Source organism: Lepidothrix coronata, unplaced genomic scaffold (assembly GCF_001604755.1).
Source record: "Lepidothrix coronata isolate B3197 unplaced genomic scaffold, Lepidothrix_coronata-1.0 Scaffold84, whole genome shotgun sequence".
Taxonomy (NCBI): domain Eukaryota; kingdom Metazoa; phylum Chordata; class Aves; order Passeriformes; family Pipridae; genus Lepidothrix; species Lepidothrix coronata.
The window spans coordinates 1,942,165-1,970,136 of NW_016690264.1; the positions used below are offsets into that span (position 1 = coordinate 1,942,165).

General features: G+C 42.7%; 3 protein-coding genes across 4 annotated transcripts; 2 read left to right on the forward strand and 1 right to left on the reverse strand.

The window, feature by feature from the left end:
• Positions 1-45: 45 nt before the first annotated feature.
• On the forward strand, positions 46-11,038 carry TMEM43 (transmembrane protein 43). Of its 2 annotated transcripts, none has more exons than XM_017820614.1 (12): positions 46-179; positions 842-994; positions 1,936-2,070; positions 2,360-2,454; positions 3,314-3,363; positions 5,020-5,089; positions 5,719-5,789; positions 5,955-6,076; positions 6,680-6,754; positions 6,836-6,937; positions 8,409-8,526; positions 9,491-11,038. In XM_017820614.1, the coding sequence occupies exons 1-12, from the start codon at positions 168-170 to the stop codon at positions 9,691-9,693; spliced, it is 1,206 nt and encodes a 401-aa protein (XP_017676103.1). In that variant the 5' UTR covers positions 46-167; the 3' UTR covers positions 9,694-11,038. The 2 variants fall into 2 exon arrangements, with proteins under 2 accessions (XP_017676103.1, XP_017676104.1); XM_017820615.1 differs by having other exon boundaries at positions 845-994.
• A 364-nt stretch (positions 11,039-11,402) lies between these two features.
• XPC (XPC complex subunit, DNA damage recognition and repair factor) lies at positions 11,403-24,007 on the reverse strand. The gene is made up of 16 exons (XM_017820613.1): positions 23,862-24,007; positions 23,094-23,286; positions 22,121-22,254; positions 21,206-21,329; positions 20,297-20,381; positions 19,639-19,796; positions 19,313-19,433; positions 19,024-19,113; positions 17,674-18,606; positions 17,053-17,213; positions 16,743-16,824; positions 16,158-16,292; positions 15,488-15,657; positions 15,178-15,271; positions 14,540-14,629; positions 11,403-13,907 (listed from the first exon to the last, which is right to left on the reverse strand). Exons 1-16 carry the CDS (start codon positions 23,947-23,949, stop codon positions 13,695-13,697), a joined length of 2,871 nt encoding a protein of 956 aa, XP_017676102.1. The 5' UTR covers positions 23,950-24,007; the 3' UTR covers positions 11,403-13,694.
• Positions 23,998-27,192, forward strand: LSM3 (LSM3 homolog, U6 small nuclear RNA and mRNA degradation associated). Its single transcript, XM_017820616.1, has 4 exons — positions 23,998-24,090; positions 25,076-25,186; positions 26,361-26,456; positions 26,775-27,192. The coding sequence occupies exons 1-4, from the start codon at positions 24,070-24,072 to the stop codon at positions 26,853-26,855; spliced, it is 309 nt and encodes a 102-aa protein (XP_017676105.1). The 5' UTR covers positions 23,998-24,069; the 3' UTR covers positions 26,856-27,192.
• Positions 27,193-27,972: the final 780 nt, after the last annotated feature.

Genomic DNA, 27,972 nt, shown 5'->3' on the forward strand with positions numbered 1-27,972 from the left:
GAAGGGCTTCCCGGCCGCGGCGGGAACTACGCGTCCCGGCGTGCGCCGCTGCGGGCGGGGAGCGGCTCGGGGGCGGGAGAGCCCTGAGGCGGAGGAGGGCGCGGCTGTCGGTGCGCGGCTGTTGCGGTCTCTGTGTGGTGGTACCCGGGGGGATCAACAGGCTCAAGATGTCGAGGAACGTAAGTGCTGCTCGCACCGGCCGCCCGGGCCGGCCCGTTCCCCCCACGAGGTGCCCTGGCTGGGGCCAGAGGCCTGGACAGGTCACAGCCCCCGGGCATCTCCAGAGGAGACGAAGAGAAGCCCCATCCCCTGTTTTGGCTGCTTGCGTGCATTTTGGCAATCCCCCACAGCCCGCCTACACACAGATAAACCCCTGGGCTCTCACAGGACAGCAGCAGCGGTTTTGTTTTAAGCTATCGGTTTTTGTTGCCCTGGATGTAATTATTTTGAAGTATGCGGGCGCTCTGTCGCTGGTGAGGTGAAGTGTAACTTGTTATTTATAGCGATGTTTTAGCTGGTCTGGAATTCAGAACTGTTACTCAGTTTGTCACGGCCTGAATGCAGGGCGTGGACACCAAGTACAGAACCTAGAGACAAACTGGAGAAAGCTTGAACCACTGTGAAAGAAATCGGTTTTTTTCATCAGGCTGGAGTTTTATTTATTGATTGTATTTCTGATTTCAAAAGTGTGATGAGTCATTTAATAAGTGTGGGAAAATTTTGGTCCAAGGCAAGAGGTGCTACTCTCTAGAGCAGTTGTATTAACAAAGCAAACAGACTTGTTTTGAAACGGAGTGCTTTCCCCTTTCACACCAATATTGCATTTTTGGTTTATCTCCAGCAGTTCTCTGACACTGGCAGCAGAAAAGAGCATGTTAAAATCACAAGTGAGTCCAAACCGGGGTTCCTGGAGAGGCTCAGCGAGACTTCTGGTGGCATGTTGATGGGACTTGTGACATTTCTTTTGGCTTTCTACCTTCTTTTTACCAATGAAGTAAGTGAAATATTGTCAGTGTTTGTACACAGCTTTATTACTTCATCCATGAGAAGAAGAGTTTATGTTTGGACAGCCTGGTGCTTATGCTTGGGATAGAAGAGTGAAATCACAGGGCCACAGATAGTATTTCTGTAGAACTGAGTGTAGTAGAGACAGTGGCTGTGTGTGGTGAGACAGAAGATGAGAGACTGATGCAGAAACAGTCTGTGGTATTATTGTAAGGGAGTTGCATGAGCCAGCCACGTTCCAGCCTTCTCTCTTTTCTTGGGATAACAAAAGCCCTAATTTCTAGTGTTGTTACAATTGTGCTAAAGGAATTCATACCCCATGTTGCAAAACCAGGAGTGTTATTTACTAATTTATTCTCAGTGTTATTTTATATCTTGGTTTTAGGTTAAAAAAAAAGAATAAGCAGGGAATCCTAGCACCCTACCATTGCAAACATACAGGCTTTGGCAGTTTTGGAGTGGGGGAGCATAATTTTGTGAATTTTCACCTAAGACTTCCTTTTGTACCTCTATACGAGGAAAAAGAACTTCTCCCAATTTCGATGACTTTGCAGAAAAAAGCACACCATGACATCGTGATAAGGCAGGGGAAACTGCTGCCATGAAGTCTCCTGGGTCTGTGGAAAATAATTTGCATCATTTTTGCAGTTATTTATGAATGATGAACAAAAGAGGTAAAGAGCTTTGGACCATTGTAGGAATAATTTATGTTTAAGAAGTTTAGTCAGTGTTAATGGTCCTGCTGTGTGGGGAAGAAATACTGCCCCAAACTATGTCGGACACTGAGAGAGTGGAGAAGTACAAGTGTGTTTTGAAAATATGCCTTGGGGCTGATTCTGGTCTTCAGTTTAGCTGCCTTCTAACCTTTTTCACAAAACACTGCTGTGCCATTGATTCTCCACAAGTTGATTTTGGTTTTCTTGATTGCAGGGACGAGCGTTAAGGACAGCCAAATCTCTAGATGAGGGACTTTCTCTTGTGGTCCCTCTTGATACCATCCGCAGTATCTCACAGCAGAATGAAGGGACACTGGTGCACTTGTCTGGTGCTCTGAGTACATCTAAGGTAAATGAAATAGTACCTTGAAGATATGAGTATTTCAACCTTGGAGGGAAGGAAAAGTCTTTGCCAATTAAAGTTATGTTTGATATCCAGAAGAGATGTGTAGCTTTTCTCCTCCTCTGTAAGCATTGCCAGCTACCACCCAAACTTTATCCTGTATTCAGATGTGTATAACATAGAGCTAACTGTGTCCAGGGAGGTATGTAAATGGGTTTGATAGTAAAAGTACAGTGTTTGAATTTGTGAGGTACAGCATTTCTGCTGACTTGTGTTTTCTTTAACTTTTCCACAGCCCTTGTTTGACCCCAGCTACGGGCTTTCCATCCAGGCTGTCAAACTTAAGCGTAACGTGGAAATGTACCAGTGGGTAGAATATGAAGATTCCAAGTAAGTGAAAGTAATCTTTAGAAGTTCTTTATATAACTGTTGTATTAACAGGATCCCATCACAATTTTTTTTTAGCTTCATTCAATCTCTTAATTTTTTTAGTACTTTGTATGTGTGCAAATTGAAGTACTTAACTAAACCAAGACACGATTTCTTGATTTTTTTTAAGACTCTGATACCTTAAAATAAAAAATAAAAAAAACAACATTAATTTCTAGATTTGAAAATAAACTGGAAATTTTAGTTGTTTGAGAAACACTTGGGTTAGCTCATCATAGGCAATATTGCAGTCTTTGTACCTTTTCAAGGCAATTAACAAAACTAATGAGATGTTTACTCTGCTCGTAGTTGCAAACCAAATAGGGAAAATGTTTCTGCTATTACTAATAATTCCACTGACAGTAGTATGAAAGTTATTAGTTCTTAGGTAGGTCTGACTGCACAGAATTCATGTTCCAAATGTCTTTCATGTCACAAAAAAAGTCAGAGGTTGTGAAGGTTTGAAAAACAATTTCTCAGTTTTAGCTTGCTTATGGTGCAACATCTGTAAAACACTTGATTTAGGTCAGCTCACTGTCTTTAATACTGATTGTTCCTCATTGATCTAGTCAACACCTCCTCGTTGGAAACATGGGAATAAACAGGTTGTGACTGTTCAGCATTTGTGTGTAGTTTTCTCCTTGTACAGAGAATCTCTGTCTTCAGAGCCTGTAGTTCAGAGAAGAGTGAAGTTAGGTGTGAAGATAAGTTTGTGTTGTCAGTGATCTGTCTGTTCATTTCATTTGTAATGTGTATTCTGCCCTGAGCAGGGGTGTGTGTGCACTGTTTTGGTTCTCATCCCAACCCCTTTTCTCTACAGGGAATATGAAGAGAATGGGGAGATTAAGAAAGAGACAAAGTATTCATACAGTAAGTTGATCAACAGAAAGTACCTTTTTTTATGCATGTAACTTTGGGCTTTTGTGTGTGTGTATTTTGTTTATTTTTGGTAAAACCTGAATTTTCTTCTTGGGAAAGCAAGGAAAGGAATGTGAAGAAATAAACAAAAGTTCTGATACCTAAACAAGCGGCAGAACCTCCTTTCTTGAGCTAACTGAGGTGAAAGGAGATGTGCTGTTGGCAGAAAGTACTGCAGAAAACCTGAGTCTTGTCCTGGAACTGCTAAAGGTTCAGAGCAGCATCCAGGGATAGAAGGCTCCAGAGATAGGACTCACAAGGCCCCCAGTGACAGGAAATGGGCAGAGATGGAAGTTTGTTCAAAGCTACACCTGAGATTACACTTCAGACATGGAGTAACTGGGCATTTATCAGCTGTGAGCAGCAGAGAATAGACAGGAAAGAGCAGTGTAGCTGCTGCCTCCTGTAAGGGAGCCTTTTGAAAACTTGTTTATGTGTTGATACCAGGTAATGAAAACCACCAGCACCTTCTGATGTGCACTGTGGCTTTTGCCAAAGGCTTTTTTGGCAGGAGCAGAACTGAGCATGATATTCTGATCTGCCCAGGGGCGGGAAAATACTCTGAGTCATCGTGTTTCTGGAGATTGGTCTCTGTGCTTCATTTATCTCTGATTAAAGCTCATGGATGTGTAACGTGGGCGTGCAGCAGTTTCTGGGTGTGATCATGTAAAACTACCCAGCTCAGTGAAACCTTGGACCCTGCTGCATGGAGGTACATAAGGAGCAAAGCTAGTGGTTGTGAGCTGTGAAAAACAGCCTTATAGGCTGACAGGGAACAAAAAGAAATGCCATTTAAAAAACCAGCTGCCCTCTCAAGACTGGTGGATTCTGTCCAGTGAATGTCTGTGTATTATTAGCTGTGGTGGGTTAGGCTTGGCTGGCAGCCAAGGACCCACACAGCTGCTTGCCTGCTTTCCTCCTCAGGGGTACTGGAGAAGAGACTGGGAAGAACAGGAATTAGAGAGCTTGTAGGTTGAAATAAAGATAGGGAGATGGCTTTCCAGTTACCATTGTGGGCAAAACAGACTTGACTGGGGAAAATTAACTTAAATATTTTTTTTAATTGATAATAAATTAATTACTGAATCAGTGTTGGCAAAACACATTTGCTCTCGCCCTTTTCCAGGATCAAGTTCACTCCAGACTCCTGTCCCTTTGCCCCCTGTCCCTTGTTATCACCACAGGTTACCCTCACTCCCTTTAGTGAGGGCTGGGGTTGGGCTTACAGTCCGTACGTGGTGGTTTCTCTCTGCCGCTCTTTCCTGCTGGTTTCAGCAGAGCTCACAGCCCTTCCTCACAAAACCAGGTTATTCCCAAAGTGTGGAGCCAGGAATCAAAGCCTGATCATGGAAGATACCAGCAGCAAAGCTGAGCAAAGTTGAGTTACAATTTTATCCCTAACATTTATTTTTTTTCCCTAAATCCCACCATTCCCTAATAGGGATCTAGGAGGATGGATCTAAGTATCAGTACAGACTATCACATACATACCTTGATGTAAACAGTATTACTGGAAGTGTGACTTAGAGCTGATTAATTGATTAAGAGGTGTCTTCAGTAACTCAGATCCAAGTGTCTTTTCTTCAACCTTCATATCATTCTGTTTAGATACAGAGTGGAAATCGGAAGTTGTGAACAGCAGAAACTTTGATAAAGAAATTGGACACAAAAACCCAAGGTAATGTTCCACCTGGCACAGTCCCTCTGGATTCTGTCACTGGATCTGATCACAGATGAAAGCTAAATGAGTAATTTCATAACACAGTGAAGTAGATGGAATCTGCTGTTCTTTTGGTAGTTGGGAGAATGAAGGCATAAAGAAATTAGAGAGCAGTTCAGAGCTGCCTGGTGGGACCAGAATTAAGCTGTCCATTGGTAATGGCTGGGCATCAAGCTATTGTTAAATTACCCATGGACCTTGGGGTCTCTGTGGAGGAGAACTTGAATGGGTTCCTTTCTGGCTTTTATTGTCCTTTAGTGCAGTCTATTAGTAATTCTTTCTTTTATTACAAGTAGAGGGTTAGAATAGCAGATGTCCCCTGAGCTTGTCATGCCACTTGCATGCTGCCTTTTCTAAATCAGTGTGCATGAGCTCACAGGCTTGTTTATGGCAATTGCCCTATATAATTTGTTTCTTATATCTCTTCTCTGCAGCATTTTAGTTACACTATAATGTGCCATTTTTATTGCTGAGTTTTAGCTTGCTGGCCTGAAGTTTGCCATAATACCTTTTCTGTGCCGTATATTACAGACTGCAAAATAAGAGTTTGATTCTGGGACTAATCAGGGACTCTCTCTGTTCCTCAGTGCCATGGCTGTGGAGTCTTTCACTGCTGTTTCTCCTAACGTCCAGGTCGGCAGCTTTGTCCTTTCTAAGGGTAAGGATTGCTCTGTCCTGGCTTTGTGTCTGCTGTTGCATCAGCAGTGGACTTTGGTTCTTTTCACCACAGCCGTTGTGTCCAGTGATAATCGGGAAGCCAGCCAGCAAATTGGCTGTTCCAGGTTAGACACTGGGCCTCAGCGTCATGCTTTATTCTCCTTAGGTCTCGTGGATAAAATTGACAACTTCAAGCGGTTGAGCTTGGCAAACCTTGAGGATCCACATGCTGATGTTACCCGAGGAGGAGATTACTTTTATCACAGTGAGAACCCCAGGCGTCCAGAAGTAAGACAAGAAAGATAAACCAAAGCAGTGATTACTCTTAGGTGAAAAAGAAAGTGAGGCATGTCCCATTTCTGTTTAAAGATATAGAAAATGGAGTGCAGACCATCACACAGGATGACTCCCATAGTGCAGTCCTTCAGTATGAGTTCTCTTGCAGGAAGCTTCTGATCCCGCTTCTTTGCCTTCTGTTTTCTTGAGTCTGCCATGCTTTTAAATGGAAAGACATGGAATGGTGCTGGGAGGTGGGTTCTACCTCTGCCTTGCTGAAAGCAGTACAATGAAATGGCTTGTTGTCAGCTTGTGCTGCCTGATCTGCTCTGCCAAAAGATGAAATGAGTAGCGATGAACAAAGCATATAATTGGTGTTAATGTGCTCCTGCAGCTAAATCAGAGGGGGCATTGCAACACAGCTTTTGAGCTCTCCTGTTTTGGCTGTCAACTAGCCCTGAAAAAGTGCAGCTTGGAAATCATTCTGGATATCCTCTGGCTTGACATAAACATTCAGAAGAAGTGTTAGTACATAAACCCATGCTGAGTTGTCTTTCCTGTGACTCTCCTTTGTGAAACAATCTTTCTTGACTTCCATTCTTTTCTTGTTTGTAGGTGGGAGACCTTCGTGTCTCATTCTTCTATGCAGGTCTAAGTGGAGATGATCCCCATTTGGGCTCTGCCGATAAGGTGAATCTTCAGCTGTTTTTGTGTTTTGTAAACTCTGTTCCCAACTCAGTAACCAGTAAATACTTTTCCCTTTGTTCCAAGGTGACTGTGATTGCTCGCCAGCGAGGTGATCAGCTGGTTCCATATCACACCAAGTCTGGAGACGTCCTGGAGATCCTGTACCCTGGGGATCTCTCTGTGGAGGTGAGATACTACACTGTACTAGTGAAGGGTTAAAACTGGAAATGGTAGTGCAGAAGCAGCAGAGGAGCAAGCTCTCATTCTCCTTCAGGCCTGCTCTAATGGAGCAGATACTCACTGTAAACATTGGCTTTTCTCCCTCCTTTTTCTAGAACAACATGCTGTAGCCTGTCTTTGCCTTCCAGGTTCCTGCACATTCTGTGTGTTGCAGAAAATGTCAAGCTTTGGACAGTAACAGTCCATAATTTGGCTATAATAATTCCTAGGGTTTTTTTTAAGTCCTCTTGTGATGCTTCTGAACATCCTTTGCTTTAAAGACTGTTTCTGCACCTTCTCATTTTGCTTTTATTTGCTCCTTGGTAGTTTCCTGCTTATACATTCATGCACGTGCTTTTGAAAAGGTGTCGTATAACAATAGCAAAAATCGGGCTTTAATTAAATAAACCATAGGAGGTATTCTCTCTTCAGCTCCTAATAACAGGACTTCAGGCTTGTTTGAAGTGTTTATTGCAATTGTGGCTGAGAAAGAACCTTCAGGCAGAGCATTATGCTCCAGTAAATCCTGCATGCTCCAGCAATTTGGTGATTCATTTACTCCTTTTAGTAGATTTGTTTCCATTAATGGTTGTATCATGCCTTGCTGCAAAAAAAACCCCAGATGTCAAGAGTTTACAGGAGCTCCCAAAAACAGTTAAAAGGGCTTTTGTTTTGACTTGAAAGTAGCACTAGAATCCCCTCTCTGCTGTGGGCTTTGAATCTTCATTATAATGAATTCTAGTTTGTTGAAAATTAACTCACTACAAATGAATAATTTGTAGAGTAGTTGTATGTACAAGTAATCAATCAGTCATACACTGATTTAGTGCTTTATTATGTCCCAGCCGTCTTCATGTGAACATTTTCTAGAGCCAGAGGGTCACACAGCCCATTCTGAAAAAAATCTTAGAAGTCTTGCAGATAGATGCTTTGCTTTGCTTTGCTTTGCCTGATGAAATGCAGAAATACCTTTTATCTTTTCTTCCCTTCCTCTGCTTGCTCTCTTTCACACACCTTTCCTTCAGCCTTCAGTGGATAGTATTACCTCTTCTCTCTTCCTCCGAGCACAGTGAAGTCAGATCCTTCTGTCTTCAGTACAGTCACTTATTAGTATCTTGTTTTCCACCGTAATGTTGAATGTATCCAACTGCAGCAAAACCTGTGTGCTCTCTGCCTGTGGTTAGTGTCAAATGGTGCTTGTTAGGCTCTTAATTCAGGAAAAAATTCAGTTTCCCTCGTGCTGCACTGTGCAATCTATTGCAGTGCACTGCCACACTGCACAAACAAAACCCTGTGGAATGAGCTGCAATGTACTTTCCACAAGAGAAATTGTACTCCTAAAATGCTCTTGGCTCTAATTTGCTCATAATATGCTGGAATTAAGAGGATCTGGAAAGAAATTGAGGAACAGGCTTCATGTCATGATGTTTGCTTTCAGGAGGTGTTTCAGAAGGAGCATCAGAGTAACACCATGAAGACCTGGGCCCTCCGTGCAGCAGGCTGGCTCTCAATGTTTGTAGGCATCAGCCTAATGACTCGAATCTTTTACACATTAGGTAAGATTTTTTACAGAAAGGTAAAATGATCTACAAATAGGATTGTAACCTCTAGAGAGTCTTCTTTTGCTCCCATATGCAGTTAATTAGTTTGGAAACCAGGAGGAATCTGGTTTGAACTCAGATTTGATTTGATCTGAAAGTCACTGTAGGCAACTGCAGGTAAACAGGATCCCAAAACCATCTGGTTGCTTTGTGAACACTAAAAATATCCCATGCAAATATCTGTTGCCAGTCTCAGAAGATCCAAGCCCAGTGCTTACCAAAATCAGAAGCCAAAGCACATGTTGGGCTGGTTTTTTCAAAAGGTGCTGCAAGACAATGACTTTCTGCACCCACATACAACTGGTTCCCCCCAACAGGTCCTAGTCAGTAGTTGTATGGAAATATGTCTTCGTGTCTGGTTATTCTACACCATTGTAAACAACAGCAAAGAAAGTTTTTGTTTATCTTTTTAACCTATAAAAATGCTGGAATAAAAACAGAAAAGCAGGACGATGCCTCGAACTTGTATAAACTTCAGACATCAAAGATATCATTTGCTTTGTAGCTGGGAACTTTTTTTTCTGATCTATTTATCCATATACATGCTGCTCCAAGATCTATTGTTACCTGAAATTAATTTTCGTGCTAGCATCTTGTATCAGTTGCCCTAGACTTGTTCCATAGCTGCAAGGCTGTTCATCTCCTCTGCCTCTCAAGCCTTGGACAAGTCTTCAGACTTCATTTTGGATTTTCTCCTGTCTGAAGAGATCACGATAGCCTTGCCTTATATATTTAGCTGCTGCTTAATTATCAAGTGCCCTGAGGATGCCTGGAATGCCTTATCCAGTGCTCATGATAAATAGCTTGAGTCTGTCTTTTGATTGCATTAGTTAGTGTGCAGGTCCTAGGCACAAACGAGACTTTCTTTTAAACTGTCATCCTGTCAACTGCTTTATCCCACGTTTAATTCTCTCTGCAGTGGACTGGTTTCCTGTTGTGAGGGATCTGGTTAACATTGGATTAAAAGCGTTTGCCTTCTGCGTGGCCACTTCGCTGTCACTCCTGACCATCTCCGTGGGGTGGCTCTTCTACCGTCCCCTCTGGGCTCTGCTCATTGCGCTGCTCGCCGTGGTTCCCGTCGTGGTGGCAAGATCTCGTGTTCCACCCAAGAAGCAGCAGTGAGAAGGAAGTGGTTGGGTCTTGAGCTGAATCCTGGTTAGAAACTTCTCAAGTGCATTTCTGTCCTGGCTCTTGCACTGTGCTTCCAGCAAATCACAGCTCAGCAGCGAGCACCAAGAGCTGGGGAGGGGGCTTGAATGGGACTGTTGATACACGTTATCCATGGGACTATAGGATGGTGTTTGTAGGAAGTCAGTGACATCAACTTGGGGGTAAAAAGCAGTTTGGAGTGTCTGTGTTGACGATAAGTTAGTGAACAAGCAGCTTTGTGCCTCTTACTGCTTAGTAATTCCCCTGATTTGAGAACTGGCAAGTCCTCACTGACAGGTGTGGGTGTGTTTTGGAGAAGGTGCCAGCTGGATCCTATGGACCATGGTTAGGTATCCTTAGGAAATATGTGTGTGTACCTGTCCCTGAAAACCCTCCCTCTGCTGCCTTTTCTAGTAGCACAGTCAGGTACACTCCTTTGGCTGATGCATTTGGCAGTGTGTGTGTTTAAAGGGAAAATTGCTTAGGCAAATTCCACACAATACTCATGTAAACCATGTGCTTCTGGACTGAGGATTTTCAGAGTAACTCAGTATAATGAGTGACCAGGTTAGCAGCGCTCTGAGGTCGGGCGAATTCATTAGGAGGCATTGATTTCCCCAACCTTTTAAAAGTCTCTGAAGTTGTTCTTGATTAAGCATCCAAAATGATAGCCCAGACTATACCATTGCATAAGTATTTCAAAAATTTAACTTCAAATCGCACTTAAAGGGATGCTCTGAGGTCACTAACCTGTAAATATACAACCTGCTGCCTTGAAACAACATTAGCTTTTATAATTGAATATATAATCTTTAAAATATTTGGGGGTTTTTTGCTGTGTGTATCATTTCTTTTGAATTTCACTTAGTAAGGACAACGAACATACTCCATGAAATTAAATAATGGAAACGTTTTTGCCTGACTAGTTTTCATAGATTTTAGTAATCTAAATTAAGAGCTTTGTATCATGTTAGAAGAATGCCTTCTTGTAGTGTTGTGATGGCTCATGTTTACATATTTCTGTTGTAACCAGTACTTGAGACTGGAGACACTTGTACTGTTTAAAGTCTCTCCACCAGGATGGAGTCTGGCTTCCAGGTGGGCCCTCCTGCACTACAGTGTTTTGGGGGTTTCTGTAAGTATATACAATTCTGTACAAAAATAATGTCTTCATTTATGAAATCTATTTATGACCATCAGAAGAGTGTTCTCTGTACCAAAAGAACTTGACTTGAACATACATAAAAGCAAATGTTAGCTAGAAATGGTACTGACAGAGAAATGAGTTACAAATCATAAATGTTTTGAGAAGTCGTAATTACTTTATTAGTCTTAATTACTTTAATTCTTTTGGTATTTGAATGTTGTCAGTTCAGTCTCATGTCTCAGTTCTGCTGGTAAAAGCAGGAGCAGTGTGTGAAAGGACAGGAAGGGGATGTGGCCTCATGCATGCAGCTGGCCCGTGTTAGCGGTACTGCAGCATCTTCCTGCTGCTCACCAACACCAACTTGTGCTCCACCAGTTAGGAATTGTGCTCCACTGGGGAGAGAAATGGGTTGGAATGCTGCTGTTTTGCCCATGATGCAGGACGCTAGCCAGCATTACCAAATTAGAGATGAAGATACAATTTTCTACAGAAGTGCTGAGCTTTTGTATATTTAATAAAATACGGTTTTCAAAAGTTTGGTCTGTAGGATTCTTTTTTATTAAATGTAAGTATTGTACATTTTATGTCCAGGAATAGTGTCCAGGTACGTGCGGATTAGTTTGTAGCTTCCACGTGAACTAGTTTTCTATTGTTGGTTGAGATAAATGCACAGGTGTGTTTTGTTTGTCCTGCAAATACTTCCCCATTTTGGGAAGCAAGTTGCTAATGACAGCACAGCTGCTCTCTGGTTTGTGTACTGCTGGTGCCAGTCTGCTATGGTTTTACTCACCGTTACTGACTACTGAAATCAGTCACTTCCTTGCCTCTGCAAGATTATTTGAAAAATACGATGGTTCAACCTGACTGCAACAGCCTGTTGTATTTCTAAAGAGACTGAGGGGTTACCTGTCCCTTCAGCAGTGTAAAGTACTTTTGTCTTGCATCCCAGCATGTGCACCAGAATAATACACAATAAATTAAGATTCCTTTCACAGACAAGAACTTCACATTCCACAGGACAGGTGCTCTGGTGAAGCCAAGACTCACTTTCACTGCACGTACATAAACAGTGTTTCTATAGGAACAGCCTGAAGCACATTTACTCTTTCATCTTTCCCATGCTTGGGCTGGGAGCACCAGCTGTCCACATGGCTGCTAAGCAGGATCCTGCCATCTGAAAATGTTCTTGTCTCTTTTCCAGCTGATTGTAAGTAATTCCTGGACTCACAGCTTTGTGTATCCCTGCTGTGTCCCAAGTGAGGCAGCACAGAGCTGCTTTGGTACAGCTGATACCAGCTCCTGATTTAAGCTGATGAACAGCTACCAATACCAGCAGAAGCTGGACATGGGCCCCACACTGAGCACACTCATCTCAGGGTATATCCTGTGTCCACACCAACTCAGAAGGAAATACACCCTCTGGGCCCACTGCAGTATTACCCGTTCCTGCAAGATACAGACTTCTTGAAGCTTTATGTACACGTCAGATCTACTCCCCAAGCCTCCAGCTCAGGTTGGTCTTTATTTATTTGGAATTTGGTAGCAAAAACTGAACACTGAGAATGAAGACCCTTAACATGAGAACAATTCACAAGCAGCTGGTTCTGGGCTATCCTGGGACCCAGGATATTACAGTTCTTATCCATGGTCCTTCCAGGGAAACAGCTGCTTACAGAACAGCAAGCTGGCCAGAGGGGAGGTGTAACAGACAACAGATTCTTTTTTTCAAACTTTAATTTGATCTACAAATACAGTACAAAAATAGATTTTTTTTTTCTGAACATAATTACATGTAAGCCATTTTCTTGCATTTCAATCTTTTCTATGTGACAATGTCCAGCAATGACTAAACTGTTTTCCTCTCTACTTTTGCAGAGACAGTATCAGTGGAATTTAGATATATAATACTGCAAAAGACAGATCAGTATTTCTACTACAAAGTGCAGGAAAAGCTTGTGTAGATTTTACATTCCTCTCTCAACAGTTTTTTAATGCTATGGTACTGAATAACAAGAACTCTATGGTTTCAGTGAATTTTGTTTCTGACAGTGACATTCAGCCAGTTTTACATGTTTTGCTTCAGAACAGGATCTTGGTAAGAAACAGAAGCAAATATGTATATATTCAAATTACTTAAGAAGGCATACTAAATCTTAAGTTTGAAATGAGGACAGGGCTTCTACCTTCCAAAGCACAAGATTTCTGAACATAAAGGAAGACAGTAGACTGAAAAGCCAAATCCAAGTTCCCAAAATGCAAGTATTCTTTACAAAGTAAATTTTGATTCCTCCAATTCCTGATTGGCTACTTCTTTCGACCTTAGAGGAAGTATATCCCCTTCTGTGATTATGAGACAGAAAGGCCAGAACTCTCACCATGGATTTGGATAAGCTATGGATCAAAGCAGGTATCAGCAGTCCTTTGGACAGCTCTCCACAGACAGTTAAAGAGCAGCTGGATGCTTTAATTCTGAGCAAGCAGGGAAAAATGAAAAGGAGTAAAAATGGGAAAAGAGGGTGCTAATGAAAGAAGTACTTCTGGAAACTGAATAATAGGAGCTGAGCGATACAAAAGAGAAGAAAACCCTCCAAACTGCAAAGTGATCTTCTCAGAAGGTGTAACTGCATGTCTGCTGCTCCTAAGCCTAAGGATAAAAGGAAGAATCTAATTACCTGTATCAAAGGAAACTGGATACTGAGTGAGGGTGGTCCCTGACAGCTCAGAAACACAAGTGCCCAGGAAGACTAAGTCCCTAACTGGCAAAGGATACTTTTACTGTGACTAATGTTCTTGCATCTGGAAATAGCAAGGAAAAAGCTTGTTCTAATCACAATTTCTCAAAAGGGAACAACTGTGCTTCTTCGCCTTTCCTTTCTCGCTTGCTCTTTCTGGTTTTTTTCTCTTCTTCTTTTTTCTCTAACTGGCGATTTTGGGGCCAAGAAATAGCCGCATTCCCCACTGCGCTCTCTGAGCTTGGAGCTCCTTCTTCATCAGAAGAGAATCCCGCCCCTTTCTCTGTCTCAGGTGCTGATGGCTCAGTCTAGAAAAAATAGGCATGAAAAGTTAAGTTGTTCTAGGAAACACTCATAACCTCCCCCTTCTAAAAGGGCTTGTCATCTGTCACAGTGACACTGAGTGACCTTACAGAAGTTGGTTGTTCCGGTTTGGAGCTATTTCTGGACATCAAATATTCCTTCAACACAACCAAAATGTTTTTAATGATGGATAAATAAAACCAAACCTGCTAGAAAAAGATCAGGCTTTTCACTTTTCTCACTGGGGAGAAGATTAAGAACTAAAATACCTGACTTCATAACAAAAAAGTATCCCAATCTCATCCCATTAGCTACATGCTTGGCTTGGAGGAATAAATCTAGGAAGGGGGTATGTCAAAATACAATACCAAAAAATGATGCTTTGGGAAGCAATAATCTCTTGTTAAACAATAATGAATCTTTGATGGACATGACCACATCGAATTTCTGGTGTAGTTTTTTTGACTAGGTGCTAGTCACATGCTACCAGTGGGAAAGAAGAAGATTTTTGAGCAACCATACTCTGGAAATTCTAGTCTACAGTTGGAAACATAACATATTGGAAAGACTGGAAAAACATCTATTGGTAGAAAGATAACATCCTGAAAAAGAAATCACTAACAGAAATGCAGAATACCTTGATGGAGTAGCGTTTCTTCAGTTTCTCTCTGATGAGAAGTCCTTTTGTCAGCAGCTTCCAGTTTCCCAGAGCTCTCTTCTCACGCTTCTGTGGGGGATTGTTATTGAAAAGAAAAAAATTTACTATTATGAGTTTCGATGTATTTGTGCCCACAGAAGACCAAAGTTTGAAGATTTTTTTTTAAACTGCCAACAAAAAAACCCAACACCAACTTAAATGTGTCACAGAAAAAGATTACAGGCAAATAGATTCTTAAATGTAAAATGTATTTGTGTCCAATTACCTGCTAAATACACAAATTACAGTCACTTTCTAATGTACACACTGATTGTGCAAATTACACCAGAACTACCTCCAAAACTTTATTCTTACCTGTGTATTCCTCATTTTTGTTTCCCAGCAGACATGGAAAACTATTCCAGAGTATGCAGATATTGCTACATACTTGTACTGCATCCCACTGCAGTCTGGACAGCAAGTCCAAACTGGGGCTCTCGGGGGATGCACAAAGCCCCTCACAGTCACTAAGCTCTGTGTTTGTCGCTTACACAGCCCACCCTGTTTGATTGTCCACAGTTTCAATGAAATTCACTTAATAAAAGTAACAATAAGGAAGCTACAAAAATAACTCTCACCTCCTTCTCCTTCTTTTCTATTTCTGCTTGTTCGTTCTCCCAGGCAGCAATGAGAACCTCTTTGTACTCCTCACACACCACGTAGCCATCGGTACTAGGAAGGAGAACACAATCCTCTGTCAGCTACGAGAAGAAAGAAACGGGACAAATACCTGCTGACCCAGCCAACCCAAAGCTACTGAACACTGACAGAACTGCCTGTCTCAAAAGATCTAAGTGTGTAACTGGTCACATGCACTCTTTAACACGGGGTATACAGCTTCTGCAGGACATCAACATCTGGCAGCTGCAACAAAGCAGCTTCACGTACACTGGGTGTGAGTAGCCGCCATGAAAATCAAATCCAGTGATGGCTTGAACACAGTCAATGTTCAGCTTTCGTGCCACTCTGTTCAGGTTTGGAAGTTTCAGCTGCACACAGCCAACGGGTAACATGGACGGCAGGAAGAGATAGACATTTCCGTACTCATTCCGAGGAACCTGTTATTGCAAAATTAAAGACAGATGGTGATACTCCTGCTTTTTGAAGGGAGGTGAAAATCCCTGGTGCAACTCAGGGGCCCTCCCTTCCTTCTGATCTCCTGCATTCCACTCTAGTATTCAATTAATATGCACATGATAAAGCATAAGCCTAGATTTTAGCTGCGTGGTTATCTCCTAGCTATGTCCTCTGCCCAGGTCTTGTTACTCAGGCTGTAATGCAGAGAATTAGCAAAGCAAATATGGTCTAAGAAATCAGATCAACAAAATTACAACTCCAGCAGTCTGCACTGCCAGCACTCACTACTTGTACTCAGGAGAGAAAGGTCTCTAAAGTTTTGCCCATTTTCTCCTGAGTGCAGTTATCTGAGAACTCTTAATCCTGAATCCAGATGTTACTGACTGATCTCACATCTGAAATATGCAACTTCTGGAAAAATAAAGTCCAGATTCCATACAAAACACTTCTTTTAACACCAGCCCTCTGCATTCCCAGCTACCTTCCCATCCACTGCTATAGGAGGCTGATACTCCTCTGTCTGCCAGTGGCCGAACAGCGCCAGGTCCTCTCGGTCCCGGTTTGCCGGCTCCACAAGGCGCGCCTTCCTCGCCTGGTTGGAAAATCCCTTCACCATCTGCAAATACAACGACCAAGCCTGTAACACCACCTAACAACAAGCTGACAGTGATTTCAGATTTTCCTAGGACATCAAAGGAGGAGGTTCTGAAAGAGCAGAAATGCTATTTCCTAGATTCAGTATCCACTGCCTATAAATGATAGCCCACGGCACCTTGTATGTGCACATCAGCAGTGCACATAAAACACTAGGATGTCTTTGAAGATGAAAAGGGAGCAGTTCTGCCAGATACCCTCAGGGTGGGAAGAAGAGAAAGCTAGGCTTTGGGTAGTATGTAGGAACTACAGGCACAGGAGATAGACAGATTCACAGTGCAGCTACCAAAAGCCATGCAAGCAAGTGAGAAATCTGCATCTGCTGACAAAGAGAAAACAAAAACCAAAAGAGAACTGAGCTTGAGCTTTAGGGGGCAGGTGTATTGCACAGGAGGAAGTCAAACCCTCTTACCTTGTAAGGCACTTCTCCAATCCTCACCACCCGAGCTTTCTTCAGCCAAGTGTCCCTGGAGTGCAGAGTGTGTACACAGTCTCTAGGAAGGCCAGAAAGAAGCAAACATAAGAATAGTGAAGTGATCTATAAGAGATCTTCCAAAATCTCGGGAGTAGTAGAAAGTGATAGGCAAATGCTGTCTGAGCAGCAAAATGCCTCACCTGTCTATGCATGTGGACCAAGACTACTGCTGATACCATCATGCAAATTAGCTCTTCAATTTATCAAAAATGTCACAGACACAGGTGACAACACATGCACAACTCACCTGGAGTAGACAGCCTCTCCCCTGCAGTACCCCAGGATAGCAGCTGACTCAGGATAGATCGCCTGGTATTTCAAGAGGTGCCTCTTCAGTGCATAGAGAGGGTGGTTTTTGTACTCTCCAATTGCTGTTGGTAGAGGCTGATCTTGAAGCTTAACTTGAAACTGTAGGAATTATACAAAGAAGAGTGATTTCCCAACTCTATTGCACTACTATGACTATAGTATGGACCAAAGGAAAAAAAACCACCAGAAACTTAATCAGATGAGCCAACAAACCAAAGCATTCTTGTTGCCAATAGGTACAAAGATATGTGTACTCAGATCTTTGTATTTCAAGGACTCTGAGCAGGGTAATGCTAAACTGTACAGAAACCACATTGTTATGTTTCCAGCATCAGCTGTGCAGTACTTTTGCTAAGCAAATTTCTCTGAACAGAATCTAATCAATATTATTTTAGTCTACCATTGTATATCCCCTTTAAAACATGCTCCATCTCAACATTTCAAGCTCAAATACAAGCCTACTTCCTCAGCGAAAGATTCCTAATGATTTTTCCCTGCATGAGAATCCAAGAACTGAACTCCTGGCACTAAATGTTCTGAACAACCTGTTGCCTTTTACCTCAGTTTCTTCCTTTTTGTCTCTTTCCACATTGGGACTTTCATAGGGCTGCAGTGTCTCTTCCCACCACTCAGGGTCCACACGGATCTTCCTTGTTGCAGTCATCCACACTGGATCATACCTCTGTGTCACATCCCTGACGCTCCCATCATTGTCAAACCCCACAATGTAGAAAAGGGGCTTTGTGGCATGTGTGAAGCACAGCTGGGGTTGGCCAACGTTGCCATGAACACAGTCTACACAAACCCATTTGTCCTCACGTTCAAGGAAAACCTCCAGCCACTGGTCTGTGCCCGTCGCTTTCCTCAACTCCTGTTGTCCATCATCCTCATCACTAGAAATGATTTTGTTTCTCTTTTTCTGTCCTGCAGGCAAGGCTGGAGCTGTACTTTTTGCTGGCTTAGGCTCAGATCCACACGAATTTTTTGACAGCCTTGATTCTGAAGTCTCAGTTTTAGGGCTTTTTAGAGTTGTCATCTGTGCCTTCTGGGAGGCCAGTGAGCTCCTCCGCCTTTTAGAGACAGTTTCAAAATCCTCATCAGAGAGATCACTCTCCTCCTCTGAAACCTCAAAGTCCGAAACACTGCCCTCATCACTTTCACTCTCTTCCTTGTAACACACTTTGGAGGCCACTCGTCTCCGCCGATCATTCTTGGGCCTGACTGGCACATCTTTTTCTGCTAAACTGCTCTCATTACTTGATTCCTTCTGTTCCTGGCTGCCTTTAGCCAGCTTTGACTTGTGAGTGCCTTTGGTCTGAGCAGTTTTGGCTTTCTTTGGTTCCCTGATGTCTTCTTCGCTCTCTGAGGATTTCTCATCCTGCTTGGCTTTTTTGCAGGGGCATTTTTTTGCCCCAGCTTTGGGTGTTGTGGCAGAACTCTCCTGTCTCTCAGAGGTGTTGCTGAGAGACTGCCTCTTGGATGAGCTCTTTCCCTGCAAAGAAACAGGCTAGGTCACTTTTATCACCATGGCTAAGAATGTTAAAAAAAAGACTGAAATCAGCCGAAGGTTCATGCAGACCAAAGGTTGGCAGGCACAGTCAAATGGCATGTCTTAGGGGCTTGAAAACTTCAGGCAAATGGCTGAAGAGAGGTGTAATCATGCAGCAAGTGTTTGCTAAGTTTTAAAGAAATTTAAAAGCACTGAAGCATGTCTTTGCTGAAACACAAAAATGTGTGGCTTCCTTAAAGGAGAAAACTAAAAATTCAGGGTTTGTATTTTTTTGCACTATAGCTAGAACACTGGTTCATGCAGTAAGTGATGCATTTCAAGTTGCAACAGCCAGAAAGTTTTTTTAATCCTACTAAATCAGTGATCTATTCTTTATTCCACACAAACAGCAGAAACTACCTTTGGTCTTGTATCCTTGAGAGGAATAGGCTGAAAAGACAGCACGAGGCGACACAGCAGCTGTAATGCTCGCAGAATAATTAAAAATATCTGCAAAGCAATTTAAATTCAATTTAATCACAGCACTCCAGATAAAAATACAACAAAATAAAAAGCCACAGAATCACCTACGTGACCAATCTATTTTCTCCAAATCCAACCCTCACAACCACTTTGTGTATGACCTGACATACAGCACTGATCCAACATCCAAACTCAGCAACCAACCCTGCACTTCCCAGTCTCTTACATGAACCAACTCCTCATCATCCTGTGCAGCATAGATGGCAAAGCGCCTCTCCAAGGTCGACTGAAGGGGCTCTCCTTTTTCAGTGAAAAGCTCATCATTAACAGTGAAGGTTCCAATAAACCTGAAATATGAGACACCTACTTATTGTCTAGTGTTTGTGACTGTATTCCTAAACTTCAGAGTTGACCCTTTTCTGTAAAAAAGACAGACTCTCTCCCGTGTATTTAAAATAAAAAAAAAATCACTGAAAACTGGTAACCAGTTACCCCTCTCCCTGAACTCTTGCTCTACATTCTATGACAGCATGATTTCTAGAAAAGTTTTACCATTTCACCAAGTTGGAAAGGTAGAGCAGGTCCACTTTGCCTGCGGGCACTGTGGTGAAGCGGGTGGGGATGACGGACAGACCAATGGCGAGGAGATCTGGCTGACTGCAGATCCTGTTCCGATAGAAACCATTCGCTAACAAACACAGGAGGTGAACCTGAGAGAGAAAAGTTTTTACAGTGAGTTCTCAAAAGATCTTCTTTAGTGGAACTTTTGTCCATGGTAAAGATAAGGAACACTTCACTGCTTCTTCTAACAGAGACAGGCAAAAATGAAACCTCCCAAGCATTCACAGGGTGGAAACAGCGCTGTCTTCAGAAGACAGGAAAGCCTTGAAGTCCCTGTCAGTGTCTCCTGCTCTACATGATTGACAGTTTAACCCTCATAGAATGAAAAGATCTCCCTCAATGGAGAGATATACATCCTACTTGCATATGGTTTAAGCTAGAATTTTACTAATGCAGACACTGATGTTTCCAGCTCACAATTTAGGAGGAGTCTAACAATCATTTGTCAGGACTACAGCCTTTTTATTTTTTCATTTCTAGCCACAGCCCCACATTATTTGGTCAAAGCTAAGTATCTTCTTTATTACAAATCTCTTCAGAAATCTTTATGCTCAACTTTTTCTCTGCCAGGGTTCTCTGTGACAAATACCTTATGTGTGTCCTCACGAACCTCCTTGCTGAAACGTTTCATCATCCTCCGAAGATACGCTTCAAACTCGGCTTTCCTTTTTTCTCTGCAGAAGATTACAAAAGAGATGGATGTTGTGGGATTTCTGTGGACCTGCCTTTCCAGACACCTGAACTGGCTCAGTTCACAAAGAGAATCCATCCCAGAGAATCTTCTGGGCACACTTACAGAAAAGCTTAGTTACTGGCTATGTGAACAGGTAAGAAGGATGCATATGACTGTGAACTCCATGCACCTGACTACTGAGAGCTTGGTATATTCAGATGGTCTAAATTCTACCTAACTTCATGTGCCTTCAGTTTCTTATCAATGGTTTTGGACAGCTCCATACTAAATTTAACTGAATTGTCTGACTTTAAGACTACTGCTGGCATTCCATTCAGATTCCAGGAAAAATGGTTTTCTCATCATCAGGCCTCCAGCCACCACCCAAAGTCAGCCTTCCTTGGGTTAATGCTCCCACATGCCAAGGGCATTCATTTGACCCACCTATTCACACCTCAGGTATTGGCACACAGAAGCTTCCATCTGAGCTGTTAAGACATTTGCAGAAACAAAATGCCAGTCACTCACAGCTCTCCTTGCAGATCTACTGCTGTCCCTTGATTTAGAATAAAGCACAGTGAAGTTACATGCTTGATTTTCAAGGAAGCTGAGAAGTTTCTATTCCTGCCAACTTCTATTGCAGATTTTTGGTGAAATTGTCAAAGTGTAGACTGTTCTCTGTCCCTTGACTCTGCATCATTCCAACTGAACCGTCTGCACAAAGTGGGGACTTTCACCCAGAACACGGCAAGTCAGTGACAGCAAAGACTTAGCATACTTTTAACTTCATCCTTTACCAGCCCTCCACTGCCTCCTTGTTCTTACCTCCTCTCTCTTTTCTTCATCTGCTCTGGGGTTTCAATCTCTATCTCCACAGGTTTGCTTGGCAGCCCCACTGCTGGAAGAACAGCAGCTTCTTCAAACTTATCTGTGGCAGGTTCCTGGAGCTCTGAAAAAATAAAATATTAATAAATTATAAGTAAGCATGGAACAGACCCCCAGAGAGGACTGATAACGGGATAAGAACCTACATTTTCCTTCTCAAGTACTCAGTCTATAAACTGAACATCCCTAGTAATTACCAGCTCCCAGACCTTCCGTAACAGTGTGTGTGCTCAGTTATTTCAAATAACTGTTGGATGCCAGTCACCTGCTGTAGAAGAATCAGCTCAGAACAGTTTAATGCCTAGTGACTGTCACAGGCAAACTCAGTCAGGAGAAAGGTGAATGAAGCAGATGTGACTTCAAGGGTACTTGTAAAATACCAAAGAAAAAACCTGACAGCTCTTCACTTTAGAAGGCATAAATGTGTAGCAGCAAAATAAGAAGATTATGATCATCATGATTCTTAACATAGTTTGTTGATGGCCATGTAATCAAACAGCTCAGTTGGTTTCATCTTCACTCTTCTTTACTGGGAATTCACAGTTTTGAATCTTCAGACCGACTCATCCTTAGCTGCTCAGCATCAGCCAACACAAGCAGCTGAGAAAGTGCTTTGTGCATGGCAGCATGATTTTAATGTAAGCCAAAAGGTCAGCAACTGTGTGGCTCTTTTTCTTCTTTGGAACCTTTCTAAAAGCATTGTGAGATATGAGCTTTTAGATACAGATATTCAGATGGAACACACTTTAAGTATACAGAGTATAAGCATTTATCTGAATCCAAATGAGAAATGGTTAAAAAATCAAATTATTAAAAAAATAATTTTTAAAAAATTAATAAACATGCAATTGCTACCTTCCACATCCTCCCATTCATCTTCACTTTCATCATCATCATCATCATTGTCAGTATTGTCTTCACTCATCTCTTTTTTAACAGGTGATTCTTTCTTCAACTTCATCTCCTTCTGAGGGGGCTTTGGTGAGTCACTGTTAAAATTATCAAAACAGCTTTAGCACCATGAAATGCAGGTGCTTGTTTATTTAAGAAGAACAGAGACAGAAGACACTAAAAATAGGGAAATAAATGGAGCATGACCTCTGCATCAACAACAACAGATTGAGTATCTGACAACTAAATCACAGAAATCTTCTCTGTAGAGCAAACTATCTCTGCTATAAATAACCACAGGCTCAATGGAACAACATGTTTCCAGTGCAAACTTAGGTTCTGATTCTGCATGGATATTTAGGATGGAAAAAACCTAAACCTGAGCCACGCCTGAACCTACAGAAGGTTCCATCCTTTAGAACAGCTTGTACAAAGCAGTCCTTGGAGAAATGGTTCACTGAATCATTTATTCTTACTGTGTACTGAAATTGGAGCTGTTTCTGTTTCCCTACAATAACGCCCAAGGCTCTGGGTGTCCACTGAAACGAGACCAATCAGTTTAATTTCTTTTTATTAATATATTTGCTATAGCAATCTACACATGCAGACTGTGCTGATATTATATTTGTATTTAAAAAAAAAACACCAGAGAATTATATGTTTAAAGATTTCTGCCTATCATCCAAATCTCAGGACAACATTTATTCATGCTGGATTCCATAAAGCATCCCTGGTCCCATGTGAAAACTAAAACAAATGAAATAAAATTTTATATTTAAATGACCGAATTCGGAAAGGCTCACAAATTTCCTTCCCACGCAGCCCGTCTTCCTCAGGACTGACTCTACACTGCTCACATGCACATACACAGAACCAGGCCCTAAAGAAATCAGATGAAGAGAAAGCTCCCACAGACTAGAATGATAAGTAAACTTACCTGCACATTTCCTCTTTGTTACAATTCTCTTTATTTCTACCGTTCCTTTTATTTTCTTTTGTTTGGGATTTTGCCCCTGTTTGTTTTGAAGTTTTTGCTGAGTTGGAAACTCCATTATCACAACCTTCTTCCTTTTTCCTAGCTGGAGCTTTTGAGTTCTTTTTTGTACTGGGCTTTTCCTCTTCAAAATCATCTGCACAGGAGAGAAGAAGGGAAAATAAGTTAAAGGATGAAGTTTCATCTCCATGGCAATCAGAAACAATATCTCCGTGGACCTCATTAGAGGCAGCTACAGAACTGAGCACTCACAATGCTGAGTTTGTGAACAAATAGGTAAGATCTGAACAATGAGACTTAAGGAAAATATTTATAATAACGCAATGCACAAGAGGCACTTAAAGATTCTTAGTCTTACCGATCGTGTCGGCTGAAAAGCAAGCATCGTGCTCGCCACTCACAAGAACTTATTACTTTGTGAAGCTGCGAGGTGAGACAAACCCCCCCGGCTCGCTCAGCCTTTGTGAGCGCTCCTGGGGCAGCGTGCGGGGCCCGCGGCACACGGGGGTTAAACCCCGATTTCTGTGCGCCCCTGGCACTGGTAACACCGCCGATCCCACCGCCGATCCCCACCCACGGCTCCAGCCTGCGGTGACTGCCCTTCCCCTCGCGGAGCTGCCCCCGCTGCCCACCCCGGCCTGGAGCGGCCCCAACCCGCGGCGATGGCGCAGCGCCCGGCCCGGCCCGACACGGCCTCCGTGCCGCACTCACCCTCCTCCTCTTCCTCCTCCCGCAGCCCCCCGGAGCGTCTCTTTCTGACAGCCGCGGGCCGGGGCGATGCTTTGCGCTTCCTGCCCATGGCGCTCCCCGCAGGTCGCGCCGCGGCCCCGGCCCGGCCCCGCGCAGGGGAAGGGTAAAGGGAAGGGGAAGGGGCCGGGCCATAAAGTCTCGCGGGCGGGCGCGGGAGGCGGTTTGAAAGATGGCGGATGAGGTGGATCAGGTGAGCGGCTCCAGCGGCGCGCTGGGAAGGAGCTCCCGGTGCCTCCCGCGTCTCTCCGCGGGCCCGGGGCGGGAGGGAGAGGCAGCGGCAGCTCTCGGCTGCCCGGCTGGGCTGGGCGCGCCCGAGCCCGGGCACCCTCCGTGAGGCGCAGCCCCTCGGGGAGCGTTTTCCGTGTGGAATGAAATTCCCGCTCGGGCTCGGAGCTTGTGCCGCCGCCGAGGCGCGGACAAGGCTCCCTTCAGGCCCGTTTGCCTGGGCAGGAAAATGCAGGAAAGCTGCCGAGGGCAGTGCCTCCTCCCTGAGGAGGAAGGAAGGAGGGAGCAAGCTGCGGGATGCGCACGGAGGGGTTCACGGTTTTTTGCTTGTGATCCCCAAAGCGCGCCGTTATCACAAAAAGGGGCCTCAGCCCGCTGTGTTCAGGTTTCAGAGCAGCCTCAGGGCCTGGCCTGGCTGCCCTGCGGCCGAGCAGGGCCTCGGGAGAGGAGGGGGGTGTGTGGGGCAGTGTATGACCGGGTAACTGAGGTCACCTGAGCGTGTGACCAGGTCACTGACTGTGCTGGCAGAGGCGTCAGCGTGGGTTTGGCTCTCCTGGCCTGCACTGTGCCATGGCACAGCCGTGGTGCTGGTTCATGTGTAGGCTCTCTGCTGCAGTGGGGATGATGGTTGCTGGTAAGAAAAACTGTTCCATAGAATCACAGAATGGTTTGGGTTAGAAGGGGCCTAAAGGTCATCTAGGTCCAATCCCTCTGTGTGTGATGTGTGATTTGCTGAAGAATAAACAAGTCTTAAATACTGTTGCTTGGGCTGGTGAATATCCATAGAGTGGTAAGTAGCTGCACTCAGGTTCATCAGGATGTGAAGAGATGATTTGAAATACTTGCATCTATGTTCTTACTTCTCTGTTTTCTCTGTCTCACAAACACTAAGGAACGGAGAAGTTCACAGGCTTCTTCTGTACATGTAACTCTTATGTTTTGTTTTTTAGCAACAAACAACAAATACTGTAGAGGAGCCACTTGATCTCATCAGACTGAGTCTAGATGAGCGAATTTATGTCAAAATGCGGAATGACAGAGAGCTTAGAGGCAGGCTTCATGTAAGTAAAACGTTCAGAACACTGTCATACTCATTCAGCTAAGGACTGGGCAACTGTTTTTTATGTACAACAGGCTGTTATGCAAGTTTACCTGTAATATTCCATTAATTGTTCAAAAAACTAGTTTGGAACCACAGGTATTTGTATCTCACGGTTGAAAGTGTGGAAAGGGTTAGAGAAGGTAGATGGAAAAATCGTCTTAGTAACAAGGTCTGAACACTTTCTCTTACAGAAGTGTAATGCGATCAGTGAAAAAATCTAATTTGTTCAGTACTTTGTCTGCTATTAACTGCTTCCCTTGAAAGTTAGGAGATGTATTTTGATTTTCTTCTGAATGTTACCAAGCAATACATTTCACTGCTCTTGGCTTACGTTTCTGTGTCTGTGAAATGAGCAATAATGCTGCAAGCGTCTTCTTGTGATGTACCCTGAGGTCTCTTCAAGACAGAACTAATGAGGTTATCACTATCACATGAGTATCTCTTGAGGCACACCTGTTGAGGGTATGATGGGGTATATACTCAGCTGGGTTCTCAGTAAATCTCATTTGTGTAAGTGCTTTCTTCTGAGATATGACTCTTGACGAAAAGGATTTTTGCTTTCTTTTAAGTCAGTCATCCTTCCTGAGTGTTGTGCTTTGCTGGGGAAGAGAACCAGTTGCCCATGTGTTAACTGGGCCTCAACTCCTTTGGAAACACAGAGATGATGAGAGATCCATGAGGCACATGTGTAGTTTCCAACATGCTTTTGTAAGGTTTCTGGAACATATGTTTATTTTAAGGTTTTGTAGTACCGTATGTGAAACAGCTTTCATAACCTTTAAGTTGTCCCCAGGCAATCAATTCCAGGAGGCTGGACTGGCAGCAGAGAATGTGTAGCTGGTTTAATGTTAATGAAGTGTGTCTGTCTCTGAGTTCTTGTATGTGTCCTCATACAATGCTTTAGAGCTATTTCCTGTAAATGTTTTCCTTTTTTTTCTGCTGCAAAGTACCCATTTGTTTATGTTTGTTTGGAATTATAACTACAACTGATACTGCTTTGTTTTGACATAGTGACGTATTTTGGTCAAAATCAGACTAAACTAATTTTGTCTGAAAGACTTGCTAAAATTCTCATTTTAGTAAGCTCATTTTTTAATTTTGGAAGAAATAATAAAATAACTTCATTCCTACAGGCGTATGATCAGCACTTAAATATGATTTTGGGTGATGTGGAAGAAACTGTGACTACAATAGAGATTGATGAGGAAACCTATGAAGAGATCTATAAAGTAAGGACGTAGTGTATTTATCCCCATAGATTCTTTCATTTTAAGCTACACTGTTATATTGCTAAAGTAGTTTATTGCTGACTATTTTTTGAATCAAGCTCTAACAGAAGTTGGGGACAAATTGTAATGAAAGTACACAGGACATCCAAAACCTTGGTGTTACTTGTATTGATCCCTTCAGCGTGTCAGAACATTGTGTGTTTGTTGGAGTTGTTTCAGGTGTGTTTTTTGTGATTGAATTTGGTCATATGCTTAGCAGAGATGTTTTGTGATCTATGCTTTTGTAAATGTAAACTTTTCTTCTTTCTTTTTTCCCAGTCTACCAAAAGGAATATTCCGATGCTCTTCGTCAGAGGGGACGGTGTTGTGCTTGTAGCTCCCCCGCTGAGGGTTGGTTGAAGCAACAAAGGATTTAACCTTCTTGGAAAGTTCCAGACTTTGGACAGTGGTTTGTGTTTCAATCATGTGTCTCAAAATTCTGTATATGTTTTTTATAAAATGGTTTTGGCTGTTCTTTTGGGAAGGGAGGGAAAGGGAACCAGTTTGTCTGGCAGAAAGTACATGTAGTCAGTTGAAGCAGTGTAAACCCAACCTGATTTTCTCAGAATTAATGTAACTGCTGTAAATTGGCTGTCTTGTCACATCAGTAAAAGAATCCTTCATTTTTTTCAGTCTTGGTAATAGCACTGTCTTTTACGTTTATTTGTTTTAAATAAATTTTGGGTTATCTTTGAGATTTGACTTGTCATGTTTTTGTGTTGAGGACATATATTCTTCTATAGAGCTAGTTCTTTATTAAAGTTACAGTATGCAGCCTCACTTTCTGAGAAAGTAGTAACTTTAATGTGTTGTTTTAACTTCTGTCCTTACTAATACACGAGTCTTGCAGATTGTTTTGGGGGATAACACTGCATAAATCAGTGGTGCAGTAATTTATGGCTTTTCTGCGTTTAAATTCTTGATGCGTATCCTTATAACAGGGAAATGGGATTTATATAAATCTTCCACTTAAGATATGTAAAAAACATGGGCTTCTTTGCAATCTTTTGAGATGTTTTTATTGTGGCTTTGTTAACAGAGCTATGATTTGCAAGACCATAAATAGAGGCTGAGTTTGTTGCTCCCAGGCTGCTGAGCTGCCCGCTGCATGCATTCATTTCCCACTGTCTGTAGCCTGTTTCAGTTCTTGAGTACATTAAATTCTGCTGGATGCCTAAGGTGCTCGTTAGTTGTCTTCAGTGGAGATACACTAGAACCCTGAGCAAAGCTTTTTTAATACCTATTTTTTCAGGCCCACTCTGTTTGCAATTTATTCTCCTTCCTGTGTGAAAAAAGGCACGCTATAATGTTGTAGAGGCACATGAGAGATGTAGGTCTGCACTGGAATATTTCCTACAAAGCTTGACTTGTGCCTTAAACTTAATTTATCAAGGTGCTCTGTGAGCTTAACAAAAGCAGCTTGCTCTGGCACTTTCTCTTGCAGTTAAAAATCTTCATTATAGTCCATAGCTTGTGA